Genomic DNA, 27,833 nt, shown 5'->3' with positions numbered 1-27,833 from the left:
CAGCTGCATTTCTTCTTCAGTACGAATGCTGATGTAGAAACAGAAAGATTATACAATTTGAGCAAGCTAGGGCCATGTCAAATAAACTGTCCAAAGTGACTGTAGGATAACTAAAGTTTAGATGCATGAACTAAAAACAATGTCACCATTTCTCTCTGGATCTCTCTGAATCTCTGGATATGTGGTTAAAAAAATCTAACTATATCACTTATAATATAAATTTAACTATAAGAGTAGATATATTTGTTGTTGTTGCTTTTATCTGTTTATTTATTTATTTCTATTCAAAGAGAAAGTCCATTGAGTTGGCATCAGTGGGAAATGTGGCCAAATTCTAACTGTGATGTAAGCCCTAAACTCTATTCAGCTGTCCTAGCAGCTAGAGTCTAGACACACTCAGCCAGTTCACTCAGCAACAGAACTCCAGCAATTTAAGTATTACGTAGTTTTCTATTTTGTAAAAATAAAATAAAGTAAAATGAGGTATCTCCTAAACACAAACACAACTGGACGACAGTATTTAACAACACCAGATACTAAAATCGATGGCACTCTGAATGTGTTTTGCTTCCATTGCATTTTTGCTGATATATGCAACAAAACAAATAATTCTGGTTGCATCACTGTTGCTACTCTGGCACTAACATAATAATGGAAATGTTCCCAGTTCCTACCAGACTTCAAGGAGAAAGAAAAGAATATAATAATAAGGGTACCTTACCAACATGTGTGGTAACATGTGATGTGACTGCTTATGCACAAGATTGATTTTTCTAAGCGCAGCCTCTGGCAGTCTGAAAGAATGCAGTATAACTAGGTTAAATATGTATGTGAAGACTAGCGATGGGAACGTGAAGTGTGTGTGTGTGTGTGTGTGTGTGTGTGTGTGTGTGTGTGTGTGTGTGTGTGTGTGTGTGTGTGTGTGTGTGTGTGTGTGTGTGTGTGTGTGTGTTTGCAACATGAAAAGGATATCTGTGTGCCAAAAATGAAGGACCACATTCAATGAGTTTTAGTGGCAGAGTGGTAGTTTTAACACAAACCTTAATATTTCCCTAACTTTAATGTAGTGTAGTGTAACAAAACCAACCATGGTTATTTGATATACCAGCTCATAAAGACTACAATCCTGCCAAAAGTGATGTCAAACCAAAAATTGCATTTGTGAGCAGTATTTGTCCATAGGTAGTGGCTTACTGGCCATCAGGTGTACTGGAACAAAATCTGATTAGCTGGTTTACTGCCAAAAAGTCCATAAAGGCCTGCCTGTCACTTACTGATCCTCTTTATCCGCCTGCCGTTTGGGTTATGCGTGAGAGCATATTGTTTTCTGAATTTCTTTCCCAATACATCCCTGTTTAAAAAGGCTGTGTTGGAAGACCACAGTTAAAGAATGTGGCAATCTGGACAGAAAGGAATTTTTTTTCATACGTTTCAGATCATCAAACAGTCTTTAATGTTAGACTAATATAAAAATAATAATTATAAAATGCAGATTTGAAAAGATAAATTAATTCACCAAAACCTACTTGGACCTATGTGAAAAAGTAACTTAGCCCTAAACCTAATAAGTGGTTGTGCAACTCTTGGTAGCAAGAACTGCAGTCACACTTGCTGCTGTGTCCTGCTGTATAACCCAATTGCACTTGAGCCTTAGGCCATTAACTGATGGGCGGACATTCTCCTTCAGGAATTTCTGGTAGAGAACTCAAAGAAGGAATTCATGGTTCTCTCCATTACGGCGAGTCATCCAGGTCCTGAAGCAGCAAAGTAGCCCCAAACCATCACCCTATCACCACCATTTTGACAGTTGATATGATGTTCTTTTTATGAAACGCTGAGTTTTATGTTAGCAGTAACAGGCTGCAAACTCTGTTCCAGATTTTCTCCATTTGTGGACAGCTGCTAGTCATAAAGCCTTAGAAGTGGCTTAGTAACTCTTTTCAAAGTGGTAGATATAAATGACTTTGATTGTTGTATGGTATGTTGCTTTTTGGGATCTTTTAGACTACTTCACATTGTCTGACAGTGATTTCTTGATTTAACATGTCTGGGTGTGTGTGACCAGTAAAATTTATTCAGCTTTCCAAAAAAAGGGGTTAAACACTTTTAACTACATAATTACGCATAGGACCAAATAGGCTTGGCTAACCTTTTTCCTGCAATAAAATCATCATTAAAAAGTTCAGTTTATATGTACTTGAGTTATCCTTTTCTAATGTTAAAATTTGTTTGATGATCCAAAACATTTAAGTTCAAATATGCAAAAATAAGACATCAGGAAGGGTAAATACTTTTTCACAGCACTCTAAAGTCTTAGATTGGATTAATTAAACTCTATGCTGTTCATTGATCTTTTATATGAAATGGCTGGATGAATGTTGTGATATTTTCTTGTGTCTACTTTAAAAAACGGAGCCATTTCAAGAGCTTTAGTTTTTCATTTAGCAAGGCTACACTGAAAGCTACTCTTTGACAGAATCCTGATGGTGCATCACTCCTTGAGTCAGTCTCAAGACTATAATATCAACCAATAAATTATTAAACGTTAAGTGATAAAATTTGAATGGCCTAGACAGGGCGGCCATTACACATTTTTCCAGGGTCATCCCTCTGTACAGGTCAACAAAAAGCACTTATTCTGAGAGCACTGCAATACAAAGGTTATAGAAGCCATCCCTGGCAAAATCTCACAAATGTATACAATCACTTAAAATGCACTTGCCTGTATTTTATTTATTATACTAGACAGCATAAAGATCACATCAAAATACTAATTAACCACTGTGACCCGTCTGATGAGGAAATTTCAATATTGAAAATAAGGGGTGGTTTTAAACTTCAGTGCTACCCAAGGAAAGCAGCATCAGAAATGTAAATCCTAAACTGCTATGCACCAGCAAAAAGCTGCTGTAGCCCTGTCTGAACGTCTCTGTTTGTTCTGCAGTGCAATCTGTCCCACCAGCTGTAGAGAAGCCAGGATAAAAATGCCTTAGTTGAGGATGATGAAAGATTTGTCCTAATATTGGGAGAAAACAGAAAGCCAGTTGTCAGATTCTCAGTGGAATTCATGGCACTGATCAGCGCATGTGTAACTAATCACATGTATGTTACTGCTTTGTCTTTTCAATGCTGACTGAGACTTCAGCTGTTTGAAAGAAGATGCACTCATAACAGTCATAATGTATAATTTCCTTAATGTAACCAAGGGAGGGAGGGAGATAGATAGATAGATAGATAGATAGATAGATAGATAGATAGATAGATAGATAGATAGATAGATAGATAGATAGATAGATAGATAGATAGATAGATAGATAGATAGATAGATAGATAGATAGATAGATAGATAGATAGATAGATAGATAGATAGATAGATAGATAGATAGATAGATAGATAGATAGATAGATAGATAGATAAAATGCAGTGTGCCATGGTTATAGTGCTGCAGCCTCAGACTCTGCAAAATAAAGCAACATATCAGAGAAGTTTGAGTTATTGGAACGATTTAAAAACCCACAAGCTGTAAAGGAAGTGGCGTTTCACTAATTTATTGGAAATTCACCTAGCCTGGAAAGAGTTGATTAATTTATTTTTTTTAAAAAGCCCACTGTGAGGCTCATACTAGCTACTATTCATCATTGATAGAAGAAAAGAAAAACAACCCAAGGTTCATAGCCAGTCTGACAAAGAGCCATAGCTCTGTTGAACCTTGTATGTTCTTTTCTGTGGTAATGATTTCGCTAACTTCTTTACAAATAAAGTTTTACCCATGAGTGGGAAAAAAACTCTTTTGCAAAGGGATCATCAAGTACAGCAGCTTTATAAACTGCAAATTTTAATTTAAACTCATTCACATCTATTGATCTCTCTTAGCAAGTCTCAAAATTTACTTTATCCAGACCATCACCATGTCTACAAACTGCATCTGTACAAGACTGTTCAGATAACTCAGATAAATTAATGGTTCATTTTTAAATATAATCAATTTATTTTAGATTATATATCAAATATATATCTCTTAAATTGGCCTAATGAAATTTAAAATGTGTTCATATAAATGATAAGTCTTTTTCACACACAAAAGTTAGTGATATTAGGAGTTCAGTGCGGTTCTATATATTTACTGTGCAGATGAAAGCCTGTTTATTGGATTTCTCTTAAATCCAGTACAAAATTTGCTCATCACATACAAAGTCCTAAATGATCATGCCTCATATAGCGCTTGCCTTGGACAGGTCCCCCTAAAGAGAGTTGATCTCAATAGGATTTCCAGGTTAAAAAAGGTAAATAGCTAATACTATAATAACCCAGCAGAGGTTTTCTCTCAGAATGGAGCGTTAGTTGTGGTTTGTAGAACTCCCAGAAGAGGAACGTGAGGAAGAGCCTTCAGCTATCGGGCTCCTCTACTGTTCAGCTGGCTCACAGTTAGGGGTCCTGAGACAGATGCCCTCTCTCCATTGAAGATAAGGCTTTAAACTTTCTTTTAGTTCCCTTTTTCTTTTTCCTACAGTTAGGGCTAGATCAGGTGTCCCTGAACTATCCCTTGGAGATTTGGGATCATCCACTGTGAGCTTCTCTTTTAGTTCCCACTTTTTACACCTGAATATTATTGATATGACAGGATTAGATATCATTAATTGTCTAATTTCTCCTGCTGTTTATATGTTGTCCTTTTTGTTGTTGTTGCTGTGGTTGTCTCCATATGCTATTCTTTTCTAGCTTCACTTTCCCTTTGACAACCAAGCCATTCACAGAGAAAACTGATTATAAAGAATAGTTTAATTATGTTCTCTCTCTAATGGTGTAAAGTCTTTTCCTTTCAGTATAAAGCGGCTACAGGCGTGAACTGATATTAAATATATACAACTGAATTATTGAATAGTATGTTTGTAATCTGGAAGTAAAACAGTAGTGAATATGGCAATTACTGCACAATCAACATGACAGAATTAAATCTAGGTACAATATTTCCCTGAAAAGAAATAGGTTTTACATCATGTGACATTCCGTTTCCTCTTAGGTACATCTCTAATAAATGAAGAGATCAGGGTGCTAGATAAATATCTGCCACTGTGCATGTTTGTTTTTCTCTGTACGGCAGGAGAATGTAGCTGTCATGAGGGTTATTCCCCGGATCCCGTTCATAAGCATCTCTGTGTGCGCAGCGACTGGAGTCGCAACGAAGGGTAAGTTGTGTTGTGTGTAGTTATTCCACTAATAAGATTCACTTGTACTTTGCATCCTTATGCATGACTTCAGAGCCGGTAGTACAACCACATCCATATTAACTTTACCTAAAATAAAGGTGAGCTGTTCACTGTGATGGATTTGCAGTTCTCTGCAGGATGATCATCTCAGTATTAAAATGAAAAGAAAGTTAGAAAGCTTACTACATGGTTTGGAAAATAGCAGTGTGTAGTTAATATGATAAAACATGCACTTCTACCAATACAGGCTTGAAGAAGCAGTCTTTTTAAAGGGAATCAGGTGCATAGGTTGAAGAAATTAGAAAAGAGAAGGGACGTTATTGACAAAAAAAAAAAAAAAAAAAGTGGAGTGGAGGGCTGAGAATAAACGCATGAATGGGAAAGAAGTAAAGTCACTGAAGAGTGGCATGACAGGCGCCAAAATGATCCCTCTGACTCTGACCTTGTTTGACACTTAGCTGGTCTAACCCATCATTGGTCCCACATTGTTACTCACCAGCACCTGTCATCCCCTGGATTCAGTCCAGTAACCAATCAAATGCCCGTTGCGTTTTCTTTTTTTTTTAAAGAGTAGCAGCAGACACAGTATAATCTTGTACAGCAGACAGAAATGTTAATTAAATGACAGTTTTTCAGTTTTTGTATTCAGTTATGTTTTATACATAATATTATATACACTCTGAGGTACTTAAAATGCTGAACTAAAAGGCTTCGTGCATGAAAAACAACAATATAAATGAGAAGACCTGATGGAATTACATAAAAACATCTGTTAGATTATTTTAAAAATGCTGATAAATCGCTGTCTTTGATCATGCATTCCTTTATCGTCTTTCCCCTGTCAAGTCCATGGCCATATGCTAACTTGGAGAAAGGGTATGACCTAGTTACAGGAGAGCAGGCCCCGGAGAGAATCTTCAGGTAAGACCCTTCTGGTGCACCTCCTCAGCGCTTGACTTGTGCCGGCCATCTGTGGACTCTGTGGACACTCAATGGAATGAAAGTGGCATTTCCTGTGTCATCTTGTATGTGTGTGCATGAGTGTGACAGAGCATGGAGATGAGCACCTGGCAGGTGCACACAGACAAAGGCAAATGGACACACAAATACACCCCATGGCGGATCTCTCTGAGTCTGTAGAGAATAGCCCAAGGAGCAGGCCTGATTGGATTCCTTTAAAATACTTTTACTGCCATTTTTGTTACACTTCTCATCCTTGATGTGGTCATTGTGTTATTTCTTTTTTTTTTTTTTCCAAAAAGTGTGAAAGTGAAAATCTCAGGGTACACCTGGTTATAGAGATTTAAAAGAAAAAAATGGTCAATATGGTCAATTTTCCCTTTAGTTTTGCTTAACTGTGTAACTAAAGCATGGCACGCTTAAAGTTTTGATTTTGTGAAATCTTTCTCGATTTCATGCTCTCTACCCTTCCAATACGTAGGTAGGAACAGCTCTTTGTCACAGTTATCTCACTCCTTATCACAATGACCTTGCAGCGTTTGCCAGCCACTGTAAGTCCACTGTAAGAAATGAGGCGCTAAAGGCAAAATACCAAGCAAAACCCTGTTTCATCTTTCAGTAGTTAAAAGCACTACAGTAAGTTGGAGATAGGACTCGGGCATCACTGGCACACAAAAGCAGCAACTAAACTTTCATGGATTAAGCACTGTGTCAGCCGAGAGTCTGCGAGAGAAGAAAGACGAAGGACACCACATACACATACAGCTGCGCAACACAAATAGATTCAGCCGTGAACATGCTGATACAGATAGTCAACAAAGTGAGTAAAGATGAAGCAGCCAAATGGTTTTCTAGCAATGCTGTTCTGGGGAGGAGGAGAAAAGACTCTAGTGCTCTTCAGCTGGACAGTCTTATGACAGTGAATAGAGGAGCTAAACCAACTGCTTTCACACATGGGGAGTTTTATAGGAAACCAGGGTTGCTGCTTACATTTTCCTTGAAAAGGAACAATGAAAAAATAACCACCTTGTGATATGAAGAAATGAGGGCCCCATAACAAATGTCTTTAAGAACTGAGATTTGTTATTTTAGTCAATATATTGACAGCGGTGTTTTGTACAAGTTGAAGGTTTCCCATGCTAATGTTTGGAACTGTGATCCATATGAAAGAAAAGTGTGGAAATAGTAAATGGACAGGTTCTTATATAGTGCTTTTCTACTCTACTGGAGCACCCAAAGCGCTTAAATCAACTTACCTCATTTTCCCATATTTATACAAGCACTTTTGTTCTGTGCCAAAGTGCAGTATGTCTGACATTCACACACGTTCACACTGATGAACACACCACCTTTTTCAATGTCTTGCCCAAGGATACTTTGGCATGCAGACTGGAACAGTCCAGGGATCAAACCACCAACCTTCCAATTGGTAGATGACCTGCTCTACACCCTAAGTTACAGCCGCCCAGACCTTGTACCCATTCAAGTTTGCCAGGTTGTAAGGGTTGTAAGTCAGCAATATTTAACTGGGAATAAAGTTAAATAAAGTAAAGATGGTGGCGAATGATGAAGAAATTCAATAATATCTTTTATGCGAAGTAAAACGAAAGATTCATAGCAAATACGTAATGCGAATCTTCTTGACAGGCCCTCTGGGATTTTGTGGCCTACAGTACCTGTCCAGATGCATTTGAGTGCATTATGCAAAGCTAAACCATGTGCTCTGCTATCATCATATCTGATGTTGTGTTTTCCCTGGAAACATGTCTGCAGGGTTGCCTGTTATGGCTATTAATCTTCACTCATAAGAAAGGTCTCTGGCAAAATCAGATTATATTCATAACACCCTGACCAGGTCATATAAACTGCATTCATAAGCAATGAACTGGACTTACATTGACGTTTTTTTAATATGTGTTCAAATATCTTTATATGTTTTATTCTTCTATTCTATCACATAATAAATGATGCAAATATCTGAGAAACTGCCCATGATCCGTATTAAACATACATCAAATTCTACATGTGAGACCCTCACCACACATCTCATATTTTAAACATGTCTTTCATTGTTGTTTCATTGTTTCATTGTTGTTTTCATAGAATCTTTTGCATGTTTCTCTGTCTGCAAATACTGCTGTGTTTGCACACAGTGTGTGCTTTTGTGTAAAACAAATTGTGGTTATGTGATGGTAATGCAACTGGCATTTATGTCTTGTGATCATGCCAACACAGATCATTCTACAGCCTGGGCCAAGGGCTGTGGCTGCCAGTCAGCAAAAGCTTTGTTGTGCCACCGGTGGAACTGTCAATCAACCCCATTGCCAGCTGTAAGACAGACGTGTTGGTTACGGAAGATCCAGGGGAGATCAGGTCAGTCTGACTCAATAACAAGTTGTGTCCAGCAACTGAAACAACCGGGCGCACTACCAAAAATGTACAGCTGGAAGATATTAAGAATGCTTTGGAGGCACAACGTTTTCTTCAGACCGATACGTTTTGGTTTATTTGACATGAAGTATCCACGTAGGTACTTTTGTTGCAAGTTCCTGTCTCTGGTTGACTGATGCTTACCTGATAGACTCATGGAGAACAACAAGTATCTTATAGCCTAATTTTTCATAGCCTGCAAATACTGCAGATACCATCTGGTGCAAATTGACACTCAGAGACCAGCAATATTCATTCATCTTTTGTTGTCCAGTTGTTGTTTCTCCCTTTTGCAAATAGATAGTTTTGTATGGTTGACTTGTAAAAAACTAGATGTGTAGCATCTCGCATTGCTCACATTTCAAAGGTGCTACCACTGGAAACAATTCAAAACAATAAAAAACTCTACAGTGGTCGAATAAACATCCTTCATCAAAATATAAAACACAACAAATATAATTGAATGAATACATTCAGGCTTTATGGAATTCTACATCTACATCTTGGCTGAACATGTGCAGTGACACAAGATTATTTTGAGCTATTTTCTATCACAAGGGATATTTATATTATTCAGTATATCAGGTGTGTAGTGTTTCAGTGGCACCAGCAGTGTATTCTGTTGATTATTTCAGCTATGTGCTTTTTAGCTAATTGTATAAAAAAGTATGTGTGTCTTGTTTAGCTAATTGCAATTCTTAATTCTTAATCTGTCATGTTTGGGCTGTGTGGCAGGCAGGAATGGACCCAAACGCAAACTCACGTGAACGGAACTTAAACTCAAAAGCACAGCTTTATTGCTGGGAAACAGATCGTACAAACATTACAAAACTAAACTGGGAAAAACTAATTATAATGTGCACCAGGAGACACAGGGAGAATCACACGCAGCTAAGAGGGAGGACGCGACATGGACGCGGACATAAATGCACATAAGGATAACGAGAGACATGGGAACACAGCTGACACATATAATCATAACGAGACAGGGCAGGAGCAAACACACATGACGCATACTGACGGGAGAATGTCAAAGTAAAACAGGAAGTACACAGAGGCGCAGACAGGAGGGGAGGAGAGAACACGGGGAGAGCACAGACATAACGAGGGGAGAAAACATCGAATAAAACACAAGGAGGAGAAACAAGGCATGGGGACTCACAGATACATGGAGGGGGACACAGGGGGTAAAGACATGAGGGGAATTGTAATAAACTAAACTGAACAACCTAGGAACCATAGAATAAAGAAAGGACAAAATACAAAAACACAAGAAAACTAAGAACGCTGGGTCAATATGACCCAGGACCATGACATAATCATTATTCCTGTATTTCTACCTTCAAAAACCAAAAAAGTACACTCCCTGGTACAAACCATGAATCTTTCTTATGTTAGGCAAATGCATGACTACACTAATAAAGTACATAAAAGCTGTAAGACGTATGAAAATACAGTTAAAAGTCCAAAATTTCTGCTTGTGATTTTTGGTGGTGAGCAGCAGATCAAACAAGTTAAGAATTATAAATGGCTTCAAGCAGGCCTGTGAGACTCATTTAGACACTCAGGCACTGAGCCATGGCTCTGTGCTACATGCACACATTTCTGCATCCCTGCCATTCAAAGACACTTTGTATATAGTTTATGTTATGTAATATTCAATACCAAACTGTAACTTTAGGCTTTTCCAAGGAAGCAATTTTCGATTCAGTGTTTTCATAAATGCCTTATTTTTATGCATTTACTACTACTAGAGAGATGAGGTTTAAGGCCAGGACAAGTTTGAAACCTTTTCTCCTTCACAATTGAAAATGGCTGAAAATTAAGCACCAGCACCCTGAAATGGATAAGTGGGAGAGAATGGATGGATGGATAATTCTTGAACACATTTTAACCCCTTCTGAGCTTCAGTTTGCTTATTAATTTAAATAAAATGAAATATCACATCTTTAGCATTCATGATCCCTTAGCCATTCAAAACATTTTGAAGTAAAATTTGTCACTTCACACACCGGGTGCTTATGCTTTTGACTTTTGACAATTTGAAACTAAAATGTCTGCAGTTCACATTTTGGTTCCATCATCTCATAATATGACACCAATGTGGAACTTCTGATAAGTAGTTAAAGCATGCTAGGCTGGTGAAAATGTGTACGTCAACTCAGGTTTCACTAACAACGTCACTCTGGGTTCTTGGCTAGCATTGTGTTAGTGTGCTGTCTGTGCAGATGCTTGCAAGTGCATATATATACATGTACACTCACAAGGATGCGCACATGCATGATGCTATTTCTAACCTTAACCCTAACCTTCAAGGGAAAATTATTCTTCGGTGGCTACAATTTACAAGTCTTTGTTACACCGCTTTGATAAAGTATATCAGGGCAACTATGTAGTCAAGTTTGTTTGACTGACAAAATTTTGTTTGTTGCCAGTGGTAAATGTTATTATTTGAGCCATTTTAAATTACAAATTTATTAATAAATTATTAAAAATTATTAAATTAAATTATTAAATTAAATTTAAATTTAAAACTTTACTCAGATTAAAATTGCTACATTTTTACTGTGCATAGATAACAGGTCTAGTCCCCTTTTTTTTTTTTTGTAATTGAAAGCCATTATTTTAGGGAAAATGTCTGCTAACTTTTAATGTCAGCTGGATTGGAACAGATTGTAAATTCAGTTTGTTGTGGCAGTTCTGTTGCTCTGATAAGGTATGGCAAACTGGAAAATTAGCTAATGCAGCAGAGTTCACTGCAAAAGGAAGTTTTTTGTTCGGTTGTTTTTGTTAATTATATAATTTCAGAAGCTTGACATTTGAATAATAGTTTTGTCTTATGCATGTGTATGACATCAACATTGTAAAAAGCCATTTAATCTTATAAAAAAGTGTCTGATCATTCTAGTATTTCTCAAGCTCCTATAGCCGTATCCTATATTGTATGCTGAAAGTGTCACAGGTAACACTGCACCACAGAAATCAACCCATAAATGGAAAAAAATAACCTGATAAACATCAGAAAATGTTCACTTTATCTGACTGGTGGATTTTGTTTTTAACCATCTCTGCAGTTTTGTTTTTGATATCAAATTTTCAAGTAACTGTTTTGTAATACAAAAACTCTAAATTGGAGTAATTACAGAGTACAAATTTTATACATTGCTGCATAAATCTGTCTTTCACAGGCTTTATGAAATTGCCTCAGGTGCACAGAAATCCCAAGGCAATTGTACACATGCTTATTTTGACGGAAGCGGGAGCATGCTTCTCGATTAATTAGCCTGGGTTTTTCATTTACTTTGAAATACTGCTATAATCAGTGATGTGGGTTAAAAAAAAAAAAAAAACAGGATATTTTTGTAGAGCAAAAACAGTTTACAGCCATATTTCTGCCACACACTGATCAGATCAGATTTTGAATATTTATAATTGAATCGTGAAAGATCAGCCTTTCCATTTAGCCAAGAGGAAAAGCAATTATTTTAAAGCAATTATCTCCTTTGTGCATTTTGTTTTTCTTGACTTAAGTGCCACTGTTACTGCATGATGAATAGACCTTGGTGGGTTAAGCACAATTTTAGTTGGAAATTGAACACTTCAGACAGAGCAGGAGCTTAGCTTTTGTTTACTTTGCAGCACAGGGGTTCGATTTAGGTTAAGGTGTAACTTAAGGTGTAATGTGACTACATGAAAGTGCCATTTTCACATCCTGAAATTACTCCTATAGCTGCTTTTGGAATGCACATTCTGCCTCTCAGTATGTAAGCTGTTGTTGTTAACTTCTAGATGTACTATCTAAGACATACAGTATTACACATTAACGCTTACACATAGAATCACAACCATTTAGACTCGCCATCCAACATTATTTTCCATGTTCCAAGACTAATTTTGAAATAACCCCTAGAATAATAAGTCGATGTGCTGTATTTAGTTTATGATTAGTTTTCATAACCACTGGAAACTAAACAACCTGTCACACTGTCATGAATTATGCAGGCAGCTCATTATCCAAAACATTTTTGTGGGACAAAGTCCCGTGGGAGCTTTTGGGGTTTCTTGCTGATGTTCTTTCCTTAAGTGCTTGTGAAGGCACTGATGTAGTCAGTTAGTCATGATAGACATGTTGATGTTGAAAGTGGTGAAAAGTAGTGTAGCTCTGACTTTTAAAAGTATGCGTCTCCATTTTCCATTATACCACTGTCAATCAGCTCACAGACACTGACATATACAGTATACAGTGACAGTCATAGTAAGTGTCAACTTGAACATACCTTTTCATGCTATAATATCCTAAATCACTTAGGCGTCTTTCTCTTTTTTAAACTTACTATTTCTCTATTTCTTGTGTTCCTTCATACAATGACAAATAACTTTTGGATATCCTTGGGACTGAGCATCGAAATCACAGAGTAATTCATTTTTGTTCCTTATGGGTAAGCAAATTAGGGCACGATGAGCAGTGCTGCCTCAGATAAGCAAAGTCAAGGCCAATCTTGGCCAGAGGTAATGGCATGTTCTTTTTTTCTGTGTGTATCTGTGTGGGTGGGAGTTTTGTTATTTTTTGTTATTATTATTATTATTTTTCTCTCATTTTCTCATCACAAAAGTGGGAAAAATATAGACAGTCTTTACTCAGATACTCTGTTAAGTTAAAGTGAAAAGTACAGGCTCTTAACAGTACTCTAAATAAGAAAGTAACAAGTATCTCTTTAAAGGACATTTCTACCAGCTATTTACTTTTTTACAAAGCTAACCTGCATTTTAGGATAATATATTATCAGTGCAGTAATATTAGTAAATCAGAATACAAATGTTATTCCAATCTAAATTGTAATTCTAATAAATGTACTCATCTTGAATCTGTTATGCAGGACACAACCAGTGAAGGAAAATTAAAAAACAACAGCTCAATTTTCTCAGCCTTACATTGTAGAGGGTGACTTTGCCTCTATGCCTAAACAGCAAAATGACTATAGTCAAGTGTTAAACTGGGATTCAGCAGGAGGGAGTACCCAAGGTTTGTTGTATCTTCAGTTGTAGTGGCTTCGTGTGAGGAAAACACAACTCGCAATAAGAAGCAATAAGGAAGCACACACCTCTACCAAAGCGGCTCGCTCTCTGGGAAAGTATTTATTTGTAACTTTTAAACACATTTTAGGAAGTTTGTAATGCAGTGAAAACAAGTGCAAAGTGCAGGCGTTTGTCCTGTTGAAACTCATTTGAATATATTTGACATTATTTTGAGTATCATTGTTTATGTGGCTATAATCCATGTGCAGCATTAATTTCAATGTTTGAATAAATAATACTTATATAGGAACATCATATATGTATCAAAGTTATATATTTAAATGATTATCATCTTTGAAATGCAACTCATGCCATCGTGTTGTTGTCATTCTATAAACCTATTGTCATTTTATATCTTTTATATCTATTTCACTGTGAACTTCAGATCAATCTATTTATTGACCTTGTGACATATTTTAAATCTTTATACTTTCTATAAGGTACCAATACACACCACACAAGTTATAAGATTTTTTTTTAATTTTCAACCAATAAATCATTAAGTTGGCCTTGAAGATCTTGGTGGATGTAAGCCATTGATAACATCAACTTCAAGCTTTTTTGAGCTGTTGTGCTTACAGACGTAATGACATGCACACAAACAGGCAAACACTATCAAAAACATAACTTCCTTAGCAGAGGTAATAACTTCTGTTGGTAACTGCAGTAGTTTTTTGTGTGCATAATGTGATGAGCTAACCTGCGCTCCTGCTGCTCTGAGCTTTACTGCTCATTGTAGATAAACTGAAGGCAGCAATATGCAAGTAGATGTTACATCCCCTACTAATTTAGTGTTTATGCTGTCTTCATATCAGACTCTCTTTTGCCTCTCACTTTCTGTCTTTCTAACATCTCTCTCCATCTCTGAGTAAAGTTATTGCTCATTCTCTTCTGTCCCAGGCAAATATAGCAGCTGTATTTTTAGCTAGCAACACACTGTGCGACAGATTGCACACAGACAGTTTGTATGTTTGCTGATATTTGTTAAGGTGATAGAAACATTACATTTGAAATTACAAAAATTCCTCTTCAGTATCACTAGCAAGATGATGAAGTACTGTGACCACAACTTAGAGACATCTGCACTCATTCTGGCCCTAGTGTAGCGCTATAAATGATACATCAGTTGTACAATTTTGTCTCTTTTATCCCTTTGTGTACGATATGCTCCAGTGATGGAGGAGGTAAAAGTAAAAAATTTCCACAAGAATAAACTCAAGTACACATAACTGAAAATTCATTATAGCCCACCGCTGTTGACAATAAAACACATGTGAGTTTTAATGACACAAGACTTAAAATACAGCATGTTGCTGGAATGTTTGATACATACATTCATATCAATACACTGCAACAAAGAGTGTTGATGCAGAAACAGATTAAAGAGCCTTCCTGATTTCTCCCTCAGTACATATATTTATGGTAGTTTCAAGTGATGCACACTTCAAAGGGGAAAGCAAATAACTCCTTCTGTTGTTCATCTATAAAGGAGTTTTTATATTGTATTTTACACCAAACTGTCTATAAGACCATCAAAAATTATTTCAGTTTTTCTCCCTTTAGCCCTATTATAGTTAAACTTTAATTATTTCACATAGTCCCTGGTATTTAAAGCCAGACACTGCAAGGAAGATTATTTCTGGCAAATATCAATACTATATTTCTCTATATTTCTTTGCTCTTAGATCTGGTTTATTATTAGTATCAATTAGAATAAAATTCATTATGCAAGAACGAAAGGTGTAAGTACAGTACATGCAACATTTTGAAATTGCACATAATTCATAAAGCCATAAAATAAGAGCCAATACTAATTTATTTATCTACATGGACTTATTTGTGTGAGCCAACTAACAAGTACAAATGGTGACTTAGCTATTAGTAAAGACTGTCTTTATCACTAGTTTCTGTTTAATGTAAACACATGTTATAGTATTAACATTCAATCTGGGATCCATGTACAAAGCCTAAAGATTGTTTTGCACTGTTCTGCTGAGTTGAGTGTTTGATCTTGTTAGCGCATCAAAAACTCAGCGTTGACATTTAGGTTGATCCTTTTATTTAGCTCAATGCATTCAATACATACAGGTCTTTTTATTCAGTTCTCACATTGTCATATTTTTGTTTTTTGTAAGTTGTTGATATTTAAAAGTCAATTCTCCGACTCACTGCCTCACTTACTGCAATTTAAAGCTACCCAGTTATCCTGCATTGCATTTCTACTGATTTTTATTTAACCGAGGTCAGTATTCATAAATGTTTCACGGAAACCTAAATACAAAATGATTTAGGCCTCTAAACTGATCTTGAAAATAGGATTTTTGTCAATAAGGAATAATAGCTCTGAGTAGCTGGTGACACCTCAAGCCTAGTGATTAATGATCTCACTCACCATGATCAAGTGAACCATCAAAATGTGCCATTGCCAATAATTCAATACAACTGCATGAGTTTCAGCCAATGGAAAAACGGACATAAATTCACTTCCACACTCTCCAAATATACGTCAAAAAATGTTTTACAACTACATAGTCAAATCAAACAATTGATGCATCAATCTTTATTTTATCACTTACGTTTACCTGCTTTTTTCATTGACTAGATTTTTTCCTCAGTGATTACACAAAGCCCAAAGAAAATGCACTCTATTCAATGTCGAAAGTGCTTGATGAGAGTCAGCATATTTGTGGAGAGCCAGAGCAAGAGCATTAATCAAGTGCAGGGGCAGACCAATAACGGGCTGTGTAATCATGCTGGAGTAGCGCTCTAACTTTGAGCAGAGTCGCCTGGTCATTCATCATCAGGAAAAGCAAGAGGCAGAGAGAGAGATTAATAACAAGTACATTAGTCAGTGTTTAGTTGCAATCATTGGGCTTCTGGGTCAGGCAACAGTCACAATGCCAAAAGACATGATCTTGATTAGGTAATGATTTTGAAATCAAACAATGTCAGATTCTGGATATAAATGATTTACAAATCACCGAAACACTGTATTAAATTTATAATTAGCAATTGTTAAAACTCGGGGGTGGGAAACACCTGTTTTAACATCAACTTGTTTAACACGTTCTCTGCCTGACAGGCCTGTCTGTCAGGCAGACCAGTTTACCACCCAGGCTGCTTTATTCCTGTAGCCAATGCAGTATGTGTAAAATTTAGTTTGACAGGATCTTGCTAAAATAAGCAAGGCTTTCAATGAAAAAAAAATCATCATCTGCACAGTAATATGCAATTTAGCCATGCTGTAAGGTCTAATGCTCCCCAGTATTATCACAGATGATGGATTTTGCATTTTATGAACAAGCTGGGTGGTTTCTCTCGTCTTTCACGCAGAGGACTGACCCTCCATGATTTCAAAAATAATTTTATATCGCAGGAATGCTTTTCACTTCACCTCATTCCATCTTAAATAAACCTGGCTGCAGAAAATGTGTTTTCTTTCTAAATATTATTGTGGCATTTTAGAGTTTAAGAGTTTTAGCGCTTTAAATTACATTTCTGTTTGCACCAAAACACTGTTGCTTTCCTGAACCTGTTCTGTGTTTTCCACTAAAAGATCATTCTTTGTTTTTACATACAGTGGCACCTTAGAGTCATGATCGATCGTGAGCATTCAAAACTGGCTTTCTGACTTGTCTACTTCCTACAAAGATTTCTTCAGATTGACTAATAGAAGACAGATGATGAAATACCAAAGAAAAATTCTGTCTCTGGTTCATCTTGTATCATGCATTTTTTGTTTGTTTGCTTGTTTTTAAACTTGCTATTTACTAAGTCTGTAAGGAGAACTGGTTAGCATGCATCTCACAACTTAGGTAACCCATTATTTTTATCTGCCTCACCTTACTCACCCTCTGTTTTCGTCTGAATTAAGGAGTCATTTGTCAGTGCTTTCAGTACCTTGCAGAAGGAAACTGATGCTATGAATGCCACGTGGTGTTTTTAATTCAGAAAAACTCTTTTTGGTTGTTTGTTTGTTTGTTTTTCTGTATTTGTTTTTAATTACATTTTAGTGCAGTACAGTAACAGTACTAAATTTCTCTGGCTTCAGAAGCAAGGAGCTACCCACCCTTCTCCTATGAGCAATTACACAGGCTTGACACTGACATTGAGCAACTGTCTTAGTTGTAAACTTCATCCTTTCTCACTGTATGACTACCTGTGTGTAAAAGAATATCTGTAGTGTGTGTGTGTGTGTCTATAAATTGGTGTGCAAAAGTTTTGAGCCCCACTCTTTTCTTTTTGATTCCACAAAACCAGATCAATAATTCCCCAGGCTTTCTGAGGATCTTTTGAAATTTTTCTTTGGACATTGACTGCTTTTTCACTCATGTTCAGTCCAGTAACTGACGATTTTCACAGGAATGTCTTTTTCGTTTGCTTGTTGGTTTGTTTGCTAAGCCACCTGTTGCCAACCTGTGAATCATTCGAGCATAAATAAGATGTCATTGAACCAGTTTTAGTTCAAAATCAACAAAAAATGCCAAAGATAACTCAGTTTGACAGGCATAAAATGGTATTTTTGCGCCAACGAGGTTTTTCCCAAAGACCTATAAACTGAAACTGTGGCAAGTCGCAGGCATAAAAAAAGCAAAAGAGCAGTATCTGAATGTGATGTCCATAAGAAATAGGACACAATCGAGCAAAGACCTGACACAGGACATGTGAGATCAATCTCCCTTTTCTGTTCAATGCCTCATAGGAAATGGTATCAGTGGAAAGGTTGGCTATCTAGAAGCTAAGGGAGTGAAACGAAAGGAAAAGACTGAGTTATGCCAAACTGGCCGAAAAATCACTGACAACAGGTATAATGGAGTGATGAGTGATGAGAGAGGTAGAAGAGTGAGTGTTTACAACTATTTCTGAATACCTAAAGAAATTACAAGAAGCTTGGCTAAGAGAGTTCAGGATATATTGAAAAATAAAGGTGCGTAAACCAAATATTGACTTTCAAACTCGCTTGAATTATACAAATTCATTTTTGTCTTATGTACTGCATTCCAATTTATGTTTGACCATGTTTCAATAAATCATAAAGAAATTGCTGCACTTGTTTCCTATTTTCCAAGTAAAATATAAAGAAATTAGGGTTGGCTAAAGTTTTGCACAGTTTCGCAGATAGATCTGCATAATGGAAGCATACAAGATGTAAATTTAAATTCTATTTACCTACCTTGTATATATTCGGTATACAAAATAAACCATGTATCTGCACCTACTGCCCTTTTCAGGCATATACACCATGTTCACTCAAAAGCTGAACAAGCAGAGCGTCTTTTAGTATCCAAGGTGACTCATGTTTCCTGCTAAGGAGTGTGGCATGTGCATCCAACAAATTCAGTTTTTATTAATAACCAACCATGCCCTTTAATCCAGACTGCCCACTAAAGATGAGTGTGATGTTATGCAAGGTCTACATTTCATAAATGAAGGGTTATTGGGTCTAGTGGATGGGGAAAAAGGCTCATCTTTACATGCTTGCATAAAAAGTGCTATAGAGATATCTTCAACCACTACAGTTTCTGCAAAAATTAAAAAAAAAAAAAAAAAAAAATGTCAAAGCTTTACAAACTGAAACGCCAATCCAAGGATAACAGGCCCAGTCAGCAAGAGTGTTTTAATTATTTGTAACTGTCATGGTTGGCTGTGTGGTAGGCAGGCAGGAGAGGTGGATCCAAAATGCAGGACTCAGACACGGGGGTTCAACTTAAAGCGCAGCTTTATTGCTGGGAAAAAACCTTGAATTAACTAAACTCACCAAAAAGACAACAAAAGACGGAATAGAGGAACTAAGGTCTGAAACACTGGAAAACAAAACTAAACCTGAGCAGATGACTAAACACAAGGAACACTGGAAACAGAACACACAGCTAGTTGAGGGTACGACGCGACACTGAGCAAGGGCAAACACAGGGCTAATATACACAGGGTAGTAATGAGGGAATGGGCAACAGAAGGGAGACACAGCTGGGAGAGATCAGGGCTGACGAGACAGGGGAACCAAGCTGCACACACTAACATAAGACAAAGACTTTCACAATAAAACAGGAAACATGAACCCAACACAAAGACGCAGACTCGACACTGAGAGACAGACAGAAAATGACACCTGGCACTAAACCCACACAAAACATGAGAACACAAATCCTAATCACAAATAAACAGAAACAAGAACCAAGTAATCATCATCACCACCACCACCATAATCAGCAATACAAGAGAATAAGAAATCCATCATTCAAAAATAAACCAAAACATAATAAACTCAAAATACTGGGTCCGATGGACCCAGAACCGTGACAGTAACATATAACTTTATAGCACTCTTGATGCTGTTGTATTTGTAATATGCATAAATGCATTTTTAAGATCCAAAATATAATGAAATAAATATACCATTTAGCTCCTGCTGCAATTTGGCAAACTCTTTCTCCACTGTTGGCCTGGATTTTCGGTTCATGAAAATCCTTGTTACTTACCATCCAAAAAATAAGCGCATATGCGCAAACAGCTGTAATAGTTTTTCTCTCTGCATTACGCAGCCACATGATGGTGACCCTCACATCCACCTGGAGAAAGTCCAACTGTGCAGCACCCAGCCGGTGATTTGTCAGTAGTACCCACATCGATCTGACACATCTCACGATGGACAATTCCTGTGTAGGACCGAGTCCACCGTCTATCAAGGAGTTGGTTCCAGAGCCAAAGCTGTGAATAATGGTGAGCCCAACTGCATTTTGTTGGTACCTCTCAACTTCACACACTAAATTAGGCACCTTCAGCAAAGGGTTGTTAAATTCTATTTTGTAATGGCAAGCTTCTTTGCCATTTTCTCCAATGACAACAGCTGTCTACTCTTTGCCGATTAGGTGTTGCGGTGATCCCACCTTTTGACTTGCAGGGTCCTTGGCTCTGGAACTTAATTATCTACTTGCCCCAAGTAGATAATCATTGCTCTGCTTTTCTTAAGAAAGAGATTGCTTAAGAAACAAACAAACAAAAAAATGACCAAAAAGGCAACGTGAGGCTCTTTTAGGCATGTGGAGTGCGTTTAGTGACATCATGTCCCAGAGGTATAGATTATATAACATTCGCGTGAGTTTTTTCTCAGTAATTCCAGCACACTAAATGTGTGTAAAAGAAAAATACATCTTGTTTCCTGGTTGGTTTTCGGACTGCGTGGATCTGTGTATATATTTAGTGTGCAGAGAATCATACGTCAGAATCCCAGTGCCTAAGGCCAAATGGGCACCCCGATGAACCCTCCAGAAGGAGTAAGGAGTAGTTATAAATAATTAACCTGACCATAATGTTCAAAGATATTGGATATATTCGGCAAAGCTCTAACTTTCTATTCCCTCACTTGAAAATCCTTTTTTTACCAAAAGAATTAAACTTTCAATATGGAGAGTTGAGATTGAGGTCTTCTTCAAGCCTGCTGCTCTTTCTCTGGATAATAACAATTAAACATCTCGTCTTTCACATCCCACTCTTCCACAGTGAGACAGTTGACGCAGTTCAGGCGCCTTTCGTTGTAAGAACGAGATCTAAGTTTGTTCGAATGGACTCCTCCTCCGTTCAAATGTGCATCCAGGATGTGTGGGCGTTCTTGTACTCGAGGTAGACAAAAGAAAAGAAAGCAGTCGACTGCTTTGCTCAATTTATAGCACAAATTAAGTCATTTTTGGCTAACCCATGTGTTTTTGTCAACTAATTAAAAACACATTTAAATACTGTGCCTAAACTTTCTTTTTGTTTTCTTTGTGTTCTAAAAAAATGACAGCTGCGCAGGACTGACGGTGGATATTACTGCTTCCAATGGCTACAATACTTATCTGCGACTATAAGCATCAAAATATCTGAAAATGTACCACCAGTAAACAAAGAAATGTGAAAACGTTCAGCTGCTGTGAAAGTTCACATCAAACGGTCCATATGTATACATGATTATATGACCATTAATAAAATGATCAGCATGTAGCTGGACGGATACCTTATATTTAGATACAACCTATAGAAAATAAATAAAAATAAATAAATAAAATAAACTCCTGATGCAATAGATAAAACTGTTTAGATAAAACAGGTTTCTTATTAGAGCTATTTTGGTAGAGTTTTGTATTTAACATTCAGAATGCGTGACAGCGAGGACAGTGAGTCATTTGCTACTGCCACACTGTGTCAGAAACATTTTAAATTTGCAAAGTAGACAGTCCCAATGTGTCAGTCAGTGAACCATAATACTGCACCACAAGAAAAATGTGCCAATTATTTTCCATATGTAGCGTACAGTGAAACTAAATTGAAAACAGTTATTAAACCTAAACAATCCCTTAATCAAAAGAGTTATTCCAAATCTTGATAGCAGACGCTATGAAAAGAAATCATATTGCCTCAGTGAAAAGGTAGATAGACTGTGTCTAATATCTTGTCCATAAATTCTCGCTTACATCAATAAGATGCTTTTCATTGAACGTTCATAGATTTTTTTGAGGCTTTGCAGTTTATTTTCTCTTAAAGTTGTCAAGGTCAAATGTAGTATTTTTCTCATAAATATTTCACTATCACTTCCAAGAGATAAATTACTTTTTGATGGTTTATACCCACTTTAAGGATCTCTTATGTTGGACATTTTAATTAAATGAACAGTAAAATCAGTGTATCAGTTACTAATTCAGTGGTGCCTAAATAGACATGCAAAGACAAAAAATTAGCCACAGTGACATTACTTCACAACCCTCCTCCTACAGCAAGTCATCTGTCTTCCTATCATTCAAAATCTTGTTACTGTTTCTAAAGTCAAGTCACCCTCACAACACACTGTGGTCCCTGTGGTCCCACTGCAAGAGATAGTGCTTTGTTTCCTTTCAAACAAAAACATAGGGTTTGCTTGCCCCTTCTTTTCCTCTGATAGTAGACATAAAGCATATAGGCATGGTGGAGCATGCTAAACTGCACAGAGCAATGAGCTTACAGCTTTGGTATGCCACGATTTGGAGGTGGAAATGATCGCAGTACTGTCAGTGACACATATATATATGCATATGTGGGGATCTCAAGTCAGACTTCATCACAAACTGACCTGAAAACATACTTGAGGTTTTTTTTTTAGTTTTGTTAACGTGGTAGTGGCATTTCTGTAAGAATGGAAATGTCTGTCTGTCTGCATGTCAGACATTTATAGTATACAGTGGATAAAACATCTTTTAAATCTTTCGACATTTCTGGTTGTGAGTGAAATATCTAATAATTGTGTGATTAGGTCAGAGCGGTGGTCCTGTACTTCACCTGGTAGAGTGCCCCAGGTACATTATATGGACAGAAGTACTGGGCCGCCTACATATTACACCTACAGAAGACATGGAAACCAATGCCATGAAGCTCCAGGCGCTCAGTTTTTCTGCTGATGTTAATGCTGGAGGAGATTTGGAACTAGCAGAGTCTTTCAACCCTGCTCTGTGATTTGACATGGTCTGCCACTGTGTGGTTGAGTTGTTGTGGTTCCTAAATGCTTCCATTTTGCAATAATGGCATTTATAGTTGATTGTGGAAAAATAGGAGAGAAGTATAATTTAATAAAATAAATGTTCATTTTAATTTTATTTAATTTTCTTTTCTTTTCTTTTTTTTTTACTTTTGTTGCCATGATGCCAGGTCTCTCTTGGAAATGAGATTTTTTATCTCAATGAGATTTTTTACCTGGATAAATAAAGGACTAATAATAATAAAAAAAAATTGTAGTATTAAAACATACACAACGATAACTGAACTTTCTTCTTGTAACCCTTACTTTCTTCAATTTCAGGGAAGAGGCCATGATGTCCACATACTTTGAAAATGTAGAGGACCTACTGGCATCTTTTGGACCTGCCCGTGACTGCTCTAAAGATAATGGTGGCTGCAAAAAGAATTTCAAGTGTGTGTCTGATCGACAGTTAGACTCATCTGGCTGCATGGTAAGCAGATGGTAGTAGACTTGCACTACACTAGTAATGCTACATTCAAGCCTTCGTTTATGCATTCATGCAAATATTAATCCTTCTCATTTTCCATGTGTTTTATACTGTATATAACTGTGATATCTCCAACACTTTCATATTTTGGAGTATGAATCAAGAAAAAGTGAGAAACTATCTAGATCAGCCTTCAAACTGCCAACAAATGAAATGAAATAAAAAACTATTCATCCATCCATCCATCTTCTTCTGCTTATCCGGGGCCGGGTCGCGGGGGCAGCAGCCTAAGCAGAGAAGCCCAGACCTCCCACTCCCCGGCCACTTCCTTCAGCTGGCCTGGGAACGCTTTGGTGTTCCCAGGCCAGCCGAGAGATGTAATCTCTCCAGCGTGTCCTGGGTCTGCACCAGGGCCTCCTCCTGGTGCGACATGCCCGGTACACCTCACCTAGGAGGCGCCCAGGAGGCATCCTTGTCAGAAACCTGAACCACCTCAACTGGCTCCTTTCGATGTGGAGGAGCAGCGGCTCTACTCTGAGCCCCTCCCGGATGGCCAAACTCCTCACCCTATAGCTAACGGAGATGCCAGCCACCCTTGGGAGGAAGCTCATTTCTGCCGCTTGTATCCTCAATCTCGTTCTTTCGGTCTCTACCCACAGCTCATGACCATAGGTGAGGGTAGAGACATAGATCAACCAGTAACTTGAGAGCTTCGCTCTTACACTCAGCTCTCTCTTCACCACGACGGACCAGTACAGCGTACCACCAATAAAAATAGATAATATAACTTTTTATATAGCCTTTCCCTACTAAAAATGCTCATTAAGAATTTTAAAGGTAATTTAAGTAATTTAATGAAAACACAGATTTCATAAAAGACTAACATCAAATCAGGAAATCGGTTCACTGTAATGACAACCGCAACTGGAGCAATCAAGAAATGGTCCTGTAGTATCTGCACTTTACTTCTTTAAGCCCTTTTCCGTACCACTGCTATGCATTTTAAATTGAATATGAATAGATAGTGAATGAATTTGTTGTTGGCGCTGTCTTCCATTCATCCTTTCTGCTTCTTAAGCCTTAGTCACATTTTACATGTAGCGTTGTAAAGTGCAGTGCAAAAGTGAATTTCTTGTGGAATACTAACAAGAGCAGGGCAATGCTTCCAGTGCCAGGTTTTAGACAGAAAGGGGTGGACCCAAGTTGTAAAGTAATTAAACTGATGAGCCGTCTCAATTGCTGGAGGCTGGTGTTGTGAGTCATTAAGAGCTTGGATGGGGCTATAAATCGACAGGTCTTTTGGTTGTTTTTGTCGAATAGAGACAAACAGTATAGAGCAATTTTCTTGTTTACCTTTCCTCTTCCTCATCTTTCAACTAAAAGAAACATACAGTTGCTACCACTCCAACAAAAAATTCTGTTTACAGTATTCATTAAAACCTTGTTAGTGACACTTTTGCTGCATTTATTATACACTGATTACACAACCTGCAGTAATTTGTCTGGCACTGATTACGAATGATGAATGACAAAAAAACTGATTCATGACACTGTCATTAAGGAGCAATGTACACCATGGCTGGCAGACTTCACCAAGGCAGAAGAAGACTTCAGCACTTTAATGAACATGTTTCTACATAAATCAAGTTATTCTCCCACCCCCTTTGCCAGTTTTTCCCTACAGTTTACCACTAATTTGGTTACTCTGACAATGAATCCATATTAATAAACCCACTCCACCCACAACATTAGCAGCTGATCCTGCTTCTATGGCAGCTCTAGAGTGTATGTGCATATACACTAAACTTGGTCAAGATTGTTGAAGTTGAAATCAAGCATCAGAGTGACAAAGAAAGTTGATTTAAGTGACTTTGAATGTGGCATTGATTATTGGTGCCAGACTGGCTGGTCCGAGTATTTCAGAAACTGTTGATTTACTGTAATTTTTCCAACCATCTTAAGCGGAAGTACTGCTTGTTGAAGCCACGGGTCAGGGGGAAATGGTCAGACTAGTTTAAGCTGGAGGAAGCCAACAATAACTAAAAAAACAGCTCATTATAACCAAGGTATACAGAAAATTTCTTTGGTTAATAGCAGATTGGTACAGTCAGCCATTGTTTGCATGGAAGACGGCGACTTGTCTGAAAAACACTCAGTAAGTAACCGCCAGTTAAAAAGTCAAAAAGTACCAAACAGAGACCATTCACTGTCAATGTAAATGCTATGTGTTAAACATACACATACCAGCACATTTCAAAAGGTGTAAGTTTTACTTTAAGGTGAACAAGGCACAAGGGTAGACCAACTAGAACTGTGACTCAGCAATACTGGAAGAAATAGGCATTACCAACACCATCGCATATGTCAAATGGTTAGTAGATATAAGACTGGAACACACTACCTCCCAGAACAAGAAGAGTCTACATGATCATTATGTTTTTTTAAGTCACAGCTTTGCATCTTTTAGTCCCGAACTTTTTGTCATTCTTCCTTTAATTGTCAAACTGGGATAGCATCATTTGTTTTACACTGGTCACAGTTATTCTTTTGCTCCTTTGGGCTTTAAGTTTAATTTGAAAATGGTCAGAATTCAGTAATCACCAAATAACAAGATTATGATTTATTTCTGATGAGACTAACAAAATTCTATTGTGAGCAGCAATTTTTTCCCTCTGTGCTGTCTAATTCAACCTTCTTTTTCTTTTTCTTTTTTTAAATCTGGCTATCAATTAAAGGGATTGTCAGCTTGAGAAGACTTCTTTTCAACTCACATTTTCCAAAGCTAAATAGGAAAAAAATACTCTGAAATAATTCCAAACAGTCTCGCACCTCTGTGTGCCAGTGATTAATACTCAGACAAAAACACTGACAAAACCTTCTAGTCTTCAGAGATTAACTCAGAGAATCACAGACACGGCAGTATTATTTGCTTTTCTTACTCTCCTGGGTTGGTGTAATTTTAACCAGCCTTGTCAGAATGGGTGCTAACACAGAGCACCAACATGTCACACGGAAGGCTTAAAATCCATTTTCAGAGCCAGTCCCTTAAGGCTGTCTGCTGCTCTTAAGACAGCTGAAATGCATTTGCAATGAATTAAATTTTAGTCAGCCCCAGTGTGTAAGTTCTGGAGATATCTGTTATTCCATTTGGACTGTGTTCACTTTCTACAGATTCTTAGAAAGACAGGATGTCACTCGCGTCCTTTTTCGTCACTTGTCTTAAGAATCACATGCTGTTCACTTTAAAGCCATTTTATCGCATATTTGTTATGACTTAATTGTAAGAAAAAAAGAGAGAAGTGGGGGGAAATTAATTTATTCTGCTTGGTTAAGTCGTTGTTCATTTAAACAGGAATTCAAAGTACACCTGTGCAAACAGCCAATGATCATATAAGAGGCATTAGGGAAAAAAGACAGGGATGATGAAATAAAAGCTCTTTGATTTTAATGTATGTTTTATGCAGGGATTTAAAAGGCAATAAAGAATTTGCCATTCTGATGTCCACAGGCAAATCATTCCACCAGTGACGGGTCTCTAATGGGGAAGAGCTACTCACCTTTATTTTACCTGGTATTCCTAGGATAGATGGATATATTATATCCATTTCCTTTAAAAAAAAGTCAAGTCCCAATCTCTGTAACCATGGCTTTCTTTTGGTAACTGGCCATTTTCATACTTTAAATTTGACATCTGATAATGATACAGTGCTTCTTTTTTTTCTTTGTAGCACATTGCCATATTCTGCTACAGTATATGTCCTTCCAATGGTGAAACTCGTACACTGAACAGATGGAGGGATATTAGTGGCATATTTTTCCTGAGATAATGTCTCTTTTGGGACATCTCTGGAAAAGTTGCTTGAATGTAGTGTTGGCAAAGACGTATTTTTCCTTTTTAGCTTCAAGCAGCAATAAATTCACATTTTCATTTTGGCCTGTCATACGTGTGTTGTTTACAGAAGACAGATATTGTTGTCTCCGATGTGATTTTAACTTCTATACTGTCCCTGAATGCAAGAGTTTATTAAAAGATGTGGCACACTCGAAAAATCAAGACTTAAATGATGCCTTGTCAGTGTGGACCCAGATTTCTGCTTCCCAGCCTCCAGTTTACATCAGTTAACAGAGAGGATAAAAGGCATGTCTGCCCAAACACAACACTCATGAAAACTCTCATCCCTCTGCCCAAAATCCCATGTATGCCCC

General features: G+C 37.3%; 1 protein-coding gene across 1 annotated transcript in view; it reads left to right on the top strand.

Moving 5' to 3' along the window:
• LOC116331839 (astrotactin-2) overlaps window positions 1-27,833 on the top strand; it is a 273,527-nt gene that overhangs the window by 137,586 nt on the left and 108,108 nt on the right. Inside the window, exons 8-11 of the mRNA XM_039615109.1 lie at window positions 5,103-5,187; window positions 6,055-6,129; window positions 8,404-8,541; window positions 23,480-23,630. Of these exons, the coding sequence (XP_039471043.1) occupies window positions 5,103-5,187; window positions 6,055-6,129; window positions 8,404-8,541; window positions 23,480-23,630 (449 nt within the window). The remainder of the gene's footprint in view (window positions 1-5,102; window positions 5,188-6,054; window positions 6,130-8,403; window positions 8,542-23,479; window positions 23,631-27,833) is intronic.

The sequence above is a fragment of the Oreochromis aureus genome, linkage group 7, assembly GCF_013358895.1.
Source record: "Oreochromis aureus strain Israel breed Guangdong linkage group 7, ZZ_aureus, whole genome shotgun sequence".
Lineage (NCBI taxonomy): Eukaryota > Metazoa > Chordata > Actinopteri > Cichliformes > Cichlidae > Oreochromis > Oreochromis aureus.
The sequence above is the reverse complement of the archived record's forward strand: the minus strand, read 5'-3'. Positions and strand labels throughout refer to the sequence as shown.